The sequence below is a fragment of the Sorex araneus genome, chromosome 10, assembly GCF_027595985.1.
Source record: "Sorex araneus isolate mSorAra2 chromosome 10, mSorAra2.pri, whole genome shotgun sequence".
Lineage (NCBI taxonomy): Eukaryota > Metazoa > Chordata > Mammalia > Eulipotyphla > Soricidae > Sorex > Sorex araneus.
Genome location: NC_073311.1, coordinates 45,375,042 through 45,388,451, shown reverse-complemented (window position 1 = coordinate 45,388,451; position 13,410 = coordinate 45,375,042). Strand labels below are relative to the sequence as shown.

The following is a 13,410-nucleotide window of genomic DNA, read 5'->3' as shown; positions in this document are numbered from 1 at the left end:
GGAGTCCCTGAGATCTGCCAGGAGTGATCTCTGATCCCTGAGCATTGCTGGGTGTGGCCCAAACACCAAACACACAAAATAAAAAATAACCTATTAAAAAGAAGGGCCGCAACTAGGCTAGCACCTACAATCGTGGCCCCGAAGAACACTTTCCGTAGGAGTTTTTCTGGCAACATAACAAGGGAGAAGACGCGCACCGGCTTCGGATCACTCTTACTTCCGCCCGGGCCACGTGACCGGCGCCGGCGCTCCCGGATTCCCCTCCCGGCGCGGCGCGCGGCCGCGACACGCCGGTTCCGTCCGTCTGGCCGTGCGCCCCCGCGCCCGTCCCCGGGATTTAAGTCGCCTTTAAACCCGGGGGGCGGGGCCTGCCTCTCGGCGCTGGGCGCCTCCCCGCGGCTCTTCCGCCTGCCAAGGGCGCCCGTCCTTGCAGAGTTCGTGCTCGCCAAGCTCCGGTGTGGTTAGGGAGGGGTCCGGGCCCCACCGAGCTGCTAGTTGGCCGGTGTGACCTGCAACCTGGACACCTGCAGCCTGGGCGTGCCACCCGCTGACCATGCCCGCGGGCGTGCCCTGGCCCACCTACCTGAAAATGCTCGCGTCCAGCCTGCTGGCCATGTGCGCCGGGGCCGAAGTGGTGCACAGGTACTACCGGCCCGACCTGGTGAGTGCAGGCGGGGTCGTGGGCCGCGCCCCTGGGCCGTTCTCTGCAGCCGCCCGAGCTGAAACGCGGCCCAGGTCACGGGGCCCTCCCGGGGTGGAAAGTTCTAGGGTGACATCCCACGGCCTTGGGAGCAGCGCCCGGCCAGTGCAGGCGTCTGGCACGCTGTGGGCTCTGCCTGCCACTGGGTTAAGCTTCCTTTTAAAAGCATTATTTGTTTGTGGGTTTTTTTTTTGGGGGGGGGTGAGCGCACATCCGCCTATGCTCAGGGTTTACTCCTGGCTCAGGGATCAGTCCTCGCGGGCTTAGGATCATCTACGGTATGGGATCAACCCTGGATCAGGCGGGTGTGAGGCAAGGTTATACCTCCTGTGTTATCTCTCTGAAATGTCTAAAATCTCTTAAAATCTCCCGGTGTCTGTTTGTTTGCTTGTTCTTTTCAAGCCGGGTCTGCATCAAACCCCGTGTCTCATAAGTGCCCTACCACTGAGCTTCATTCCCGGCCCTGAGTTGACTTTTTCACCTTTTTTTGGCTGGTTTGTTCGATTTGGGTCCACATCTGGCTATGCTCAGGGATTACTTCTGGCTCTATGCTCCGTTGACCGTATGTGGTGCCTGGGAACGAACCCTGGAGGGCAGCGCGCTACTGGCTGTCCTATAGCTCTGGCCAGATTTCACTACCATGTCACCCCCTTGTTCCCGCTGTGGGAGCCACGTGACTCTTAGTCTCTCTGAACTTATTGCGCTTTTCCCGACCCAGAGGCTGTGGCTTTTCGCCCCTTTGGAAGGCTTTTCTCCCAGCTCTTGGCTTGATAACTCTCAGAACTAAAGATCTCTTCTAATAGCGGCCCCACTATTTTTGACAGTAGTTGTGGTGGGTGTGTGTGTGGGGGGGGGCAGTAGAACACACACCAGGTGCTTAGGGCTTAGCCATGCCGGAGGTGCACCTGTTGGCAGTGTGCAGGGCAAGTGCCTTAAGCCCTGTGCTGGCTGTGTAGCGCATCTCGTACCTCCCTTCCTCTCCTGGTACCCGGAGCTGGAATCTCACATTCTTCCTTAACTATGTTTTCTTTTATCAATCCCTCATTGTCTTTGGGCGGGGTGGGCCACACCTGGTGGTGCTCAGGGCTTATTTCTGGCACTGCAGTCAGGAATCACTCCTGGTAGGACTTGGGGGACCAGATGGGATGCCAGGGAATCAAGCCCAGGTCAGCCACATGTAAGGTAAGTGTCCTGCCTACTGTACTATCTCTCTGGCCCCGTTTTTATTGACGTACCGTGATTTCCAGTACTGTCAGTGGGAGTTTTATGCAAACATGGTCCAAAACCACAGGCACCACGAGAGTGCCCACTTCCCTCTGCCGGAGTCCCAGAGACCCCTCCCGTTCACATAGCCCCACCCCCAAATGTCTGTTGCTAGTTGGCAAGTTGTTGCTTCCTTATGTTATACGTATTCTTTTTATTTCTTCGTATTTTTCGTTTTTTTTCTCGTTCTTTTTTTTTTTTTTTTTGAGTCTCTGGGCTTTGTTTGACCCAACCCCCCTTTCATAATCAGTTTCCATTTTCAAAGCATTGTGGTCTGAGCGGATAGTTGGTTTATGGAGGAAATGGATTTTTGGTGTGTTTTTATTTTTTGTTTGTTTTTCAGGGGACAGGGCACACCCGGCAGTGCTCAGGGGTTATTCCTGGCTCTGCACTCAGGAATCGCTCCTGGAGGTTTGGGGACTCTAGGGGATGCCAGGGATGGAACTCAGTTCAGCTGCATGCACCGCAGAAGCTTTACCCACTCTACTCTATTGCTCAGGTCCCTCTGGAGGGGCTCCTGGAGAATGTCCAGTGTGCACGGGACAGGAATGTGCCGCCATCCCCTTTGGGGGATATGTGGGCTAGGCCTCTCTCTTCTGTTTTCCTGATGCCTGGTGTTGAGCTGACCTCTTGGGTCTGGCCTAGTTTCTGTCGAGCAGTGACAGGGGAGCGCTCCTGTCTCACTGCCGTTGTGTTGCTGCCAGCGTCTTCCTGCAGGTCTGTGAGAAGTTGCTGGTCCCTCATTAGGTGTGTTTCTGTTTTATGATGGAGCTCTTCATGGGGATCATCCCTGATCATTCAGAGGTGACCCTCCCTGTCCCTTATATCTTTCAAATTTGAAGTCTTTGTTGTCCAGTGTTCATATTTTATTTCTTTGGGAGTAATTGTTAGCACTGTAGCACTGTCATCCCATTGTTCATCGATTTGCTCGAGCAGGCACCAGTAACATCTCCATTGTGAGACTTGCATAAGCTCCCTGTGGCATATTCGATATGCCAAAAACAGTTAACAACAAGTCTCACAATGGAGACATTACTGGTGCCCGCTCGAGCAAATCGATGAACAATGGGACGACAGTGCTACAGGGCTAATCATTTGCCTGGAAAGGGTAAGATGAAGTCGGTCAAGGAGTTTGAACTTTAAGCATTGAAAAACTGTTGAAGTCTTGTTAGTGTAATTATGCCAGAACAGTTTTCTAGTTTTGTGTAAAGTCACTGTCACTGTCATCCCATTGCTCATCGATTGGTTCGAGCAGGCACCAGTAACGTCTCTCATTGAGAGACTTATTGTTACTGTTTTTGGCATATCCAATACGCATGGGTAGCCTGCCAGGCTCTGCCGTGCGGGCTCCATACTCTCGGTAGCTTGCCGGGCTCTCCGAAAGGGGCAGAGGAATCAAACTCGGGTCAGCCGCGTGAAAGGCGAATGCCTTACTGCTGTGCTATCACTCCAGCCCTTTTGTAAAGTAGTTTGAGTAAAAATTTTATTTTCCCTAAGGGGCTAGGGCAATATAGCTCAATGGTAGAGCCTTGCATGTATGAGGCCCTGCATTCAATTTCTAGAACCTCAAAATTTTATTTCATTTCTCTCATATTAAAAAACATATATGGGGCTGGAGAGATAGCACAGTGGGTAGGGCGTTTGCCTTGCACGCGGCCGACCCGGGTTCGATTCCCAGCATCCCATGTGGTCCCCTGAGCACAGCCAGGGGTAATTCCTGAGTGCAGAGCCAGGAGTAACCCCTGTGCATTGCCAAGTGTAACCCAAAAAGCCATATATATATATATATATATATATATATATATATATATATATATACGCTTTAAATGTATTACATTACTGAGAAACTTATGTAAATTTCAGATGTGGGATCATTGGAAATCAATGTGTCTGCTGTATTACAGGCTCATCAAGTCCAGTTCCATTCACCAAACACTTGGCTACTTTAACTTATGGGGTTCTTTTGTTTGTTTTTTTTGTGTTTGGGGGCTACATCCAGCAGTGCTCAGAGCCTACCCCTGGCTCTACGCTCAGGGATCACTCACAGCGAGGCTGGGGGATGTGATGCCGGTGGTGGGTGTGAGGTGAGAGCCCTGCCCCCTCCACTATGATGCCAGTCTTTGATTCCTTTTCTTTTTTTTTTTTCTTTTTTGGGTCACACCCGGCGATGCACAGGGGTTACTTCTGGCTCTGCACTCAGGAATTACTCCTGGCGGTGCTCAGGGGACCATATGGGATGCTGGGAATTGAACCCGGGTCGGCCACGTGCAAGGCAAACGCCCTACCCGATGTGCTATTGCTCCAGCCCTTTGATTCCTTTTCTTTGCAGACGTTCAGTCTTTATTTGGGAAGGCAATGTAGGACCCATCCTGGGGGTGCTCAAGGGCCACCGGGGCTTTCCAGTGCTGGGAAGGCTGTAGAGTGCCGGGGATCTGACCCGGAGCCTTGCACAGGCCAAGCAGGTAGAGCTGACTTTTTTTCCCTTTCACCCTTTCTTTTTTTCCCTGCCCACACTTCCCTATGATCAGTCTCTAACCACATAGCATTAGTGATTTTCTCTACACTAAATTATGCCTCTCCTTCTATCACATATGTGTCAGACTTGGTTAGTAAACCACATGCTTGGCGCCTGGTCCCCCACGGGTGTGGAACAAGCATGTTCAGAACCAAACATCTTGGGACTGGGCTGACCGTACAGCGGGTAAGGTGTTTGCTTTGCAAGCCAACTCGGGTTCGGTCCCCCGCATCCCATATGGTCCCCTGAGCATCACCTAGAGTGATCCCTGGGTGCAGAGCTGGGAGTCCGCCCTGAGCACCCCAGGTGTGACCCAAAAACAAAACCAAAAAAAAAAAATCGAAAAACTGAACCTTCCTCCAGCCAGCAGCTCTTCTGGAAGTCTCCCCTATCACAAGGAAGGGACCTTCCTCTTCCGGTTGCTGAGTTGCTAGGCCCAGCCCTGGGGTGCCCCCCTGGCCCCTTACTCATCTGCACTTACCAGCAGTTCCTGTTGGCATCATCAAAAAAGCACGCCCGGAATTGCACCACTCTTCCCAGCCTCCCTTGTGCTGGCCCAGATCGGGCCCCCTGAGCCCCCGTCCATTGCAGTTACTGTCACCACTTCCTGACCTTTGTCCTGCCTTCCAATCCTGCTCCTTCTTATTCTCAACAAAGCCACCCTCCTCCTCCTCCTCCTCTGACACATCAGCCCTTTATGTCACACTGCTTGGGACCCACCAGTGACTTCCTATCTCTCCAGCCCCCTGTGCCCCCCTGCTGGGCTCCTCTGAACCTCGGTTCGGGTATTTTGTGCCAGTAATCACTTTTCCTCGGACACCGCATCACACTGGGGCCGGGGGACGGCTCAACGGGCACACTCTGCTGGGTGTGGCCCTCAAACAAAACTAAACAACCCTCCTTCCCCAACAAAGGGCCTTCGACAAATGGCCTTTGGGTTCCGCCTGCCTGAAACAATGCTGGCCTCTGCACGCCGGCTCTCCTCCTCCCCCTCCACGTCTGTGGTGAGAAGACTGCAGAGATGGTACAGGCGCTTGCCTTGCACTCAGCCAACCTGGGTTCAGTCCCCGGCAACACAGCTGGTCCTCCAGGCCCAGCCAGGAAGTAATCCCTGAGCATAGAGTCAGGAGTAATCTCTGAGCACTGCCAAGTGTGCCCCTAAAATAATAAAATAAAAATACCGAGGGCAGCAGACGGTAGCCTGGAAGGAGGTGCTCCGCTTCATTCGCTACCCAGAAAAGGCAAATTAAGCCCATGGCAGTCAGGGTGCTGCTTCATACCCATAGTGATGATTACAGAGAAACTGTCCTTGACGAGTGCTATAGAGGATGTGGGGAAACTGGGCCCACTGTCAGCCAGAGTGATCGTACAGTGGGGAGGGCATCTGCCTGGCACGTGGCTGACCCGGGTTTGATACCTGGCACCACAGGAGTGATCCCTGGTGTTGTCCTGCCCACAGTGACCCTATAACCCAGACATTCCACTTCTGGGTTTCTTCCCGAGAAGTCAAAACCTGTCTACACCAAGTCATGGATGTGGACGTGCACAGAAGCGTCATTCATCAGTCCCAAAGTGGGGACTGCTGGAGAGCTAGTACAGGGGTTAAGGCACTTGCCTTGCATGTGGCTGACCCTGGTTCGATCCCTGGCACTGCATATGATTCTCCAACAACCAGCAGGAATGATTCCTATACACCAATGGGTGTTACTCCTCTTCCCCCAAAAAATGTCAGAATTATTCAGATGTCCATCAGCTGACGAATGGGTCCATTACGCGTGGGATAGCCACGGTCCAGACAGTACCGTTCAGTTCTAATGAGGGAAAGATGCAGTGATAGCTGTGAGAACACAGATGGACCCTGGAAACGTGGGGCTAGCTCCAAAAGCCCACCGGCTTTAGGCAGTTGCTCTTATGTGAACTGTCTAGAGTGGGCGGGTCTAGAGAGACCCCAAAACCCAGGAATGGAGCCCAAGGCAGTGGTGTGGGAATGAGAGTTGGACTGTGAAGGGGGTGTGGGGGTCCTCTGGGAAATGATGAAAAACTCTTAAAATGTAGTGCTGTGTGAGTTCACAGAGTAAGTGCAGGGGTGCTTCAACACATGCTTTCGGTGACCTTGAGCTGCCTCTCATCCTCCCCAGGCCTGCCCAGCAGAGAGACAGGGAGACAGAGAGATGGGGGGATGGGGGTGGAGGGTTGGGGGGGGCGGAACCACAGCCTGATGGTGGAAATGGCCCGTCAATGCAGAGCTGCTAGCATACTTACAGAACACTGAGGGGGGTTGAGGTATAGCACCTGGGTGTGATTGATCCTTTACAGGGTAAGACATCTGGAAATTTGCATAGATCAAACATAGGAAATTCTCTTTTGGGGAGATTAAAGCACGGAGAAACCCTGTCTCACAGGGACATCTATCTGCATTGCTTTTATCTTTCCATCTTGTTATATATGTTTGTCAGTACTTGGCAGTTGTCTGGATAAATACAGCAAGAGACAAAGATCCCAACACTTAGTTTGGGCTCTGAGCAAGGCTTTTTTTACCATAAGTCCCAGACTAAGTCCTCAGGCCAGTTCAGCTTGTCCTTCCCAATGAGGGTCCTTAAATTGTAAGAGCTTGCATCATGGCCATGCATTTATGCTTTCTAGAATGCCCCATTTCAATGCCGGGGTAGCCTTGCCACTGACCCCGGGTCCATCCCAGTCCTACAGCGGGGCCTCCCTTTTGGGGTGTTAGGAACTACAGTAGCTGAAGCCTGAGTCAAGTAATTACGACCAAGTAGTTATGCCCCCTGGAGTAGATATATTTCAATTTTTAATTTTTTTTTTTTTTTGCTTTTTGGGTCACACCTGGCGATGCACAGGGGTTACTCCTGAGCACGGCCAGGGGACCATATGGGATGCTGGGATTTGAACCCGGGTCGGCCGCGTGCAAGGCAAACGCCCTACCCGCTGTGCTATCGCTCCAGCCCCCGGAGTAGATATATTTCAGAGTCAATCAACTCCCAAATATTAGGAGCATAGCATTAACGGTCTTGCTGTGTTTCGCCACAGAACATTGCACTATAGTAGCACTGTGGCACCGTCTTCCCGTTGTTCATCAATTTGCTCTAGTGGGCACCTGTAACGTCTCCATTGTGAGTCTTGTTATTACTGTGTTATATGAATAGTCTGTAGGGGAAATAGGAAAGCACATACACAGCACTTCAAATACAAAGAACTACAAATACAAAGTTCAGAACTAGCCAGAAAGTTTTGGCTTAATAAGTTATCAAGACTCACTTGGGGAACTGTGACAATGAGAGGTAAAACACAAAGGAAAAGTTAAAGCTAAACTTGAACTAAATTAGGGGTGCTAGCTAGAGCATGGTAAGCTTCTCCGGGAGGAGGAAAGGGGCAATTCACTGATGAAGCCTAAAACACTTTGGGTTATTAACCCCACCGTGCCGGGTCCCCAAGCTTGTGACGAGACCAACAGCTGTGGAGTTGTATGTTTAGCGGGGTGCAGGTAGGGTCTGTGAATTGTATCTCACCAGAATTGTTCCAGAATGAGTTCTCACACTTTTTCGGACCTCCTTTCATGATGGCAGTTTTCTATTATTTTGCATGTAGGAAGCGCGCACATTTTTAAAGGAGTGCAGTGATTCCCAGTGCCTGTTCCAGCCAGCACATAATACAGGGGCTGCAAGTAGCGCAGTAGTATATGTCCAGGGGCCAGAGAGTCGTGCAGTGGGTAGGGTGCTTGCCTTGCATGTGACTGACCTGGGTTCCCCAGCACCCCGTATGGCCCTCTGAGCCCTCCCAGGAGCGATCCCCGAGCAGAACCCCCAGAGGAAGCCTGGAGTACTCTCCGGTGTGCCCCTCCGCCACCGCCACTCCAAAAAATGAATTTTCAAACGATTTGATCTGTGATTTGCCCATTGCTGCTAACGCTGTACGGGCACCCTTCCCTTTGTGAGTCCTGTGGGGCTCCAGACACAGGCTGTGCAGTGATGTAAGCAGAGGACTAGAAAGGTTCTCGGTACCCCACAGTCTCCTGATAAAAGTTTATCTTTGAGGGACCAGGGAGACAGTACAGACAGGCATTAATAAAGGTACTGGCGGGGGCTGGAGCGAAAGCACAGCGGGTAGGGCGTTTGCCTTGCACGTGGCCGACCCGGGTTCGATCCCCGGCATCCCATATGGTCCCTCAAGCACTGCCAGGAGTAATTCCTGAGTGCAAAGCCAGGAGTAACCCCTGAGCATTGCTGGGTGTGACCCAAAAAGCAAAAAAAAAAAAAAAGGCACTGGCCTTGCACACAGCTGACCCCCGGTTCAGTCCCCAACACCATATACGGACCCCCGGCACAGCCGGGAGTGAGCCCTGAGCACAGAGCCAAGCGTAAGTAAGCCAAGCAACCAAGAGATTTGTCTTTGGACAGCAGGGACTGTCTGTTCTTTCGCATTAGGCTTGCTTTGAAGTCTTTCAGGTCACATTCAATTACAGTCTTAAGAAAGCGCTGGCTTTTTTTTTTTTTTTTTTTTGAATAGACCATACCTGAAATTCCACCCAAGCCTGGAGAACTCAAAACGGAACTTTTGAGACACAAAGAGAGACAACACGAACCTCAAATTTCACAGCAGTAGAAACTCCGAACTCTGTGAATAGCACTACATGTTTTTAAATACGTTTATAAAACCTCTAAGGAGCCAAACTATTTTTGTCCTTTCACCCCGAATCCGATGCTGACTGCAAGTGGGGGGTGCTCGGATAGGCTGATACTTAACTCTGATTCGTCCAGAGTCAGCCTTGTCGCATACACGCCCCCAGAGCATGAGAGCGGATGTGGTTTCTAGATGATCTTGAGTGTGAGAATGAAAGTTTGTAACTTGCCTCCAGTGGCGAAGAGAAATGACAAGTTAATGACAATAAAAGTGACCTTTGGTAATGAATGCCTAACAGTATAAAGTTAATATTTCTGCAAAAATTGAGAAGCGTAGTTTGTACTCAGCCGAATTTAAGCATTTCAGGGGTAGGGCAGGGGCTTAGAGCAAGCGTGTGGTCATGAGTCCAACCCCCTGTGCTATCGCCTGTGAAACCCTGGCCCTCCGCCGTGTGTGATTCCTGGTGCTGTCTGGTTCCCGAATGCTGCCACAGCCAATTCCGGCTGCACCGTAACCTGCTGTGTCTGACCAACGCAGGGAGCGTCGTGACTGCTGGCAGGCACCGCAGCTGAAAGACTGTCTGAGCACTGAGACCTGAGAGAACCGCCTCTGGGGAGCACCGTGACCGGGAGAACCTCCTCTGCTGAGCGCCACTCCATACTCCGCGACCCCCTGGGAGGCACACGTGCAAGCACCCCAGCTAAGCTGAGCCTCAATGAGCACAGCCTGTCGTGTCACCCACAGTGAGCCCCAGAACCAGGCGGGGGCAGACCCTGCTCCTCACAGCAGTCAGGGAGCGAAGGAGTGAAGAAGCGCATTCTCAATTCGAAGGGAGGAAGGGGGTGTGTAAAGGATGAAAAAATACATTTTCAGTTTGAAGTTATTGCGTGTGTGTGTTGGTTGGGGTGTCGTATGTGTGGTTTATGTGGGGTGTGTGTGTAGACCCAGAATCCCGAAGTTGGGAGGTGTGTGTGTGTGTATGTGTGTGTGTGTAGACCTGGGGTCCAGACACGGAACAGTGCCCTGAGAGAGAGAGAGAGAGGAGAGAGAGACATTGCCCTGAGAGAGAGAGAGAGAATGTGTGTGTGTGTGTGTGTGTGTGTGTGTGTGTGTGTGTGTGTGTGTGTGTGTGTGTGTGTGTGTGTGTGTGTGTGTGTGTGTGTGTGTGTGTGTGTGTGTGTGTGTGTGTGTGTGTGTGTGTGTGTGTGTGTGTGTGTGTGTGTGTGTGTGTGTGTGTGTGTGTGTAGACCTGGGGACCAGACACGGAACACTGCCCTGAAATTGTCTGCTGCATTTCTGTTCATCCCGTTAAACGAACACCCTCAGATAAGTCAAAGTCTAACCCAGAGAGATCAGCATCATTAGGCACCTGACTGAGGACTGTTCATGTCCTTTCAGCAATTACTAGTTCTAAGCGACTGATACTGCTGGTGGCGGACAGTCAGGGTCCTTTTCCTTTCCTTTCTGTCTCAGTCCTTGCGGCACCTCTGTTTCAGGCCTGTTCACCAGGGCTGGTCCCTGTTGTGTGTGGAGGAAGGGGGAGGCGGGGGTACTCAGGGGTCGTACCCAGCTGTGCTCAGGGCTTACTCCTGACTCTGTGCTCAGGAATCATGCCACCATGTGGGCGTCCATGGTGCGGGTCGAATGGCCTGTCTTCTGGATCTCTTTGGAGTTTGAAGTTCATTTGGAATTAAATACACAACATTTTGTTGTGATTTGGATTCTCACAGATTCTTTTCCCTTCATTTGAGAGACCTGATGGCATTAAAATTTTTTCCCTTGGTTTTTGGGTCACACTCAGCTGCACAGGGTTCATTGGTTCGACGCTCAGGGATCAATCCTGGCAGTGCTCAGGGGACAATGTGTGGTGCTGAGAATGGAACCTTGGTTGGCTGCATGCAAAGCGAGAGTCTTAACCTCTGTGTCCTCTGTGACCTTGCTTTTTTTTTTCTCCTTTCCTTAATAAAAAAAAAAGTTCACTTAACAGTAAACCTTAACGAATACTGCTCTGGGTTGAATTGTATCCCCTGTCAGAAGATGTCCAGCCCCTTGGGAATGTGCTTTATTTGGAACTAAGGTCTTAACAAATGTAATCAAGAATCTAATAGGATGGGCACTTGCCCCTCTTTAGTCTGGGTAAGAGAGAAACGCCAGAGATGGACATAGGGAGAATGTCACATGACAACAGGCAAAGGTGTGAGGAGCATGTCCCCAGGTTGGGGAAGCACAGAAATTTGAGGGCCTATGGAAAGGAGGAAGAGCTAAGGATTCGATGTGGTCACCCTGTTCGTGTTTAGATTTCTGACTAGAACCCAGGACTTGGAGAGGATGAAGCTGTGTTGTCTTAAGCTACCCAGTTAGCAGTACTATGTTCAGGCGGGCAGCCCCAGGAATACAACAATACTAATCTGCCTTTTGGAGAGAGAGAGTGTCGGTGGGGGGGGGGGAGCTGGCCTTGCAGGCAGCCAAGCAAAGTTCCTTCCTCAACACCCGATACAGTCCCCTGAGCACTGCCAAGATTGATCCCTGAGTGCAGAACCAGGAGTAAGCCTTTCGCATTGTTGGGTGTGCGGTCCAGTAGCAACAAACCCCCCACATATTAATTTGCATCTGGGCCCCCAGGATGCACAAGCGTGTGCTTCAGCCCTTTGAGACGTCTTTGCCACCCAGTGACGGCGCACTTCGCCCCGTATCTAGTTAAGGGTCACTTTTATTTATTTATTTATTTATTTTGCTTTTTGGGTCATACCTGGCGATGCACAGGGGTTCCTCCTGGCTCTGCACTCAGGAATTACTCCTGGCGGTGCTCAGGGGACCATATGGGATGCTGGGAATCGAACCTGGGTCGGCCACGTGCAAGGCAAACGCCCTACCCGCTGTGCTATCACTCCAGCCCAAGGGTGACTTTTAAAGATAGCCTTTCTATTTGGGAATGCCTAAGTTTACAGAAAGAATGCAATGGCCCTGGTATTCCTCTGTCCCCACTCTCCCCAGCATGTATTCCCATGGGCGCATGTCAAAGAGCCTGGACAATCCCATCTCACCAGTTCTGATCAACATTGCATTTAGATGTATTTCTCCATCTCCCCGAGTCGTTTCCCCAGTCCCCTGACGGGTGGCCGCAGGTTACTTGGTTGCGCTCGGTGGGGGCTGTAATTTGGTTGCAGATGTCCCAGGAAACCAAAGCGCAGGCTGTCAGGGCTGCCTTCAGTGATGGAGGGAATTTGCCAGGAAGGGGTCAAACTCATTCACGGCCTTCCATCTGCCAGGCAATTGGTCTGCATCCCCAGGCACAAAGGCAGTTTCTTTCCTTGGTTTTGACCTTAGGACTTTGGAGAGTGGGGTGTGTCTTGGGACAGCACCAAGCATTGTTCATGGGACTGATGTTTCCATGCAGTGCTGGCAGTGTGTATGTACATGGGCTTGGCTCCATGCGAAGCAGGTTCCTTAATCCTGGCCTCTAGCCCTTGAATTTGATACTGTTCAGCCTAAATTTATCTTGTTTTTTTTTTTTTGAAATTGGCTAGGAAGCCCATGTTTTTCTCTAGAGCGTATTTCCCTGCTCTGCTTTTTCTACTCTGGAGAAGTCTGCTCTCTTGAATATGTAACTCCTTCGTCTAAATTTCTTTTTTTTTTTTTTTGCTTTTTGGTTCACACCCAGCAATGCTCGGGGGTTACTCCTGGCTTTGCACTCAGGAATTACTCCTGGCAGTGCTCAGGGGACCATAGGGGATGCTGGGATTTGAACCTCAGTCTGCCGCATGCAAGGCAAACGCCCTACCCGCTGTACTATCCCTCCGGCCCTATCACGTCTAAGTAACTTTGTTTCACTGAAAAAAATAAAAAATAACCTCCAAAATTAAATTGGTTAGGGACTATGGGTTTTCGTAGTTTTTGTAGCAGGGGTTTGTGAGTATGTCTGTCGGCTATGTTTAGGGATTACTCCTGGCAGAGCTTGAGGGACCACAGGGGGTGCCAGGGATCAAACTGGGTTGGCTGTGTGCCAGCACGTGCCCTACCTGCTGTGCTCCAGCCAAGGAGGTATGGCTCTTTGAAGAGGTATCAAGTTTTCATCACATCCCAGTGATCAAGTGTGAGTACTAACCTTACCACTTGGTTCATTAGTGTCTACCATGCTTCTCTGCAGTGAAGTCAGTAATTTCACAATCATTAAGAAAATAAATGAACACTGAGGTCCGCCTTCTAGAAGGCAGAGTACCTGCACTGTTGGGAATTCCTCGAAGGACGTATGAGTGATTTAAAAAACTGGATTAACCAGTCTTCAGTGTGGATG

The 13,410-nt window shown here is 51.0% G+C and overlaps 1 protein-coding gene across 1 annotated transcript; it reads left to right on the top strand.

Moving 5' to 3' along the window:
* The first annotated feature begins 252 nt into the window (after window positions 1-252).
* On the top strand, window positions 253-13,346 carry CUNH12orf73 (chromosome unknown C12orf73 homolog). Its single transcript, XM_004602859.3, has 2 exons — window positions 253-661; window positions 9,003-13,346. The coding sequence occupies exons 1-2, from the start codon at window positions 554-556 to the stop codon at window positions 9,096-9,098; spliced, it is 204 nt and encodes a 67-aa protein (XP_004602916.2). The 5' UTR covers window positions 253-553; the 3' UTR covers window positions 9,099-13,346.
* The last annotated feature ends 64 nt before the right edge of the window (window positions 13,347-13,410 follow it).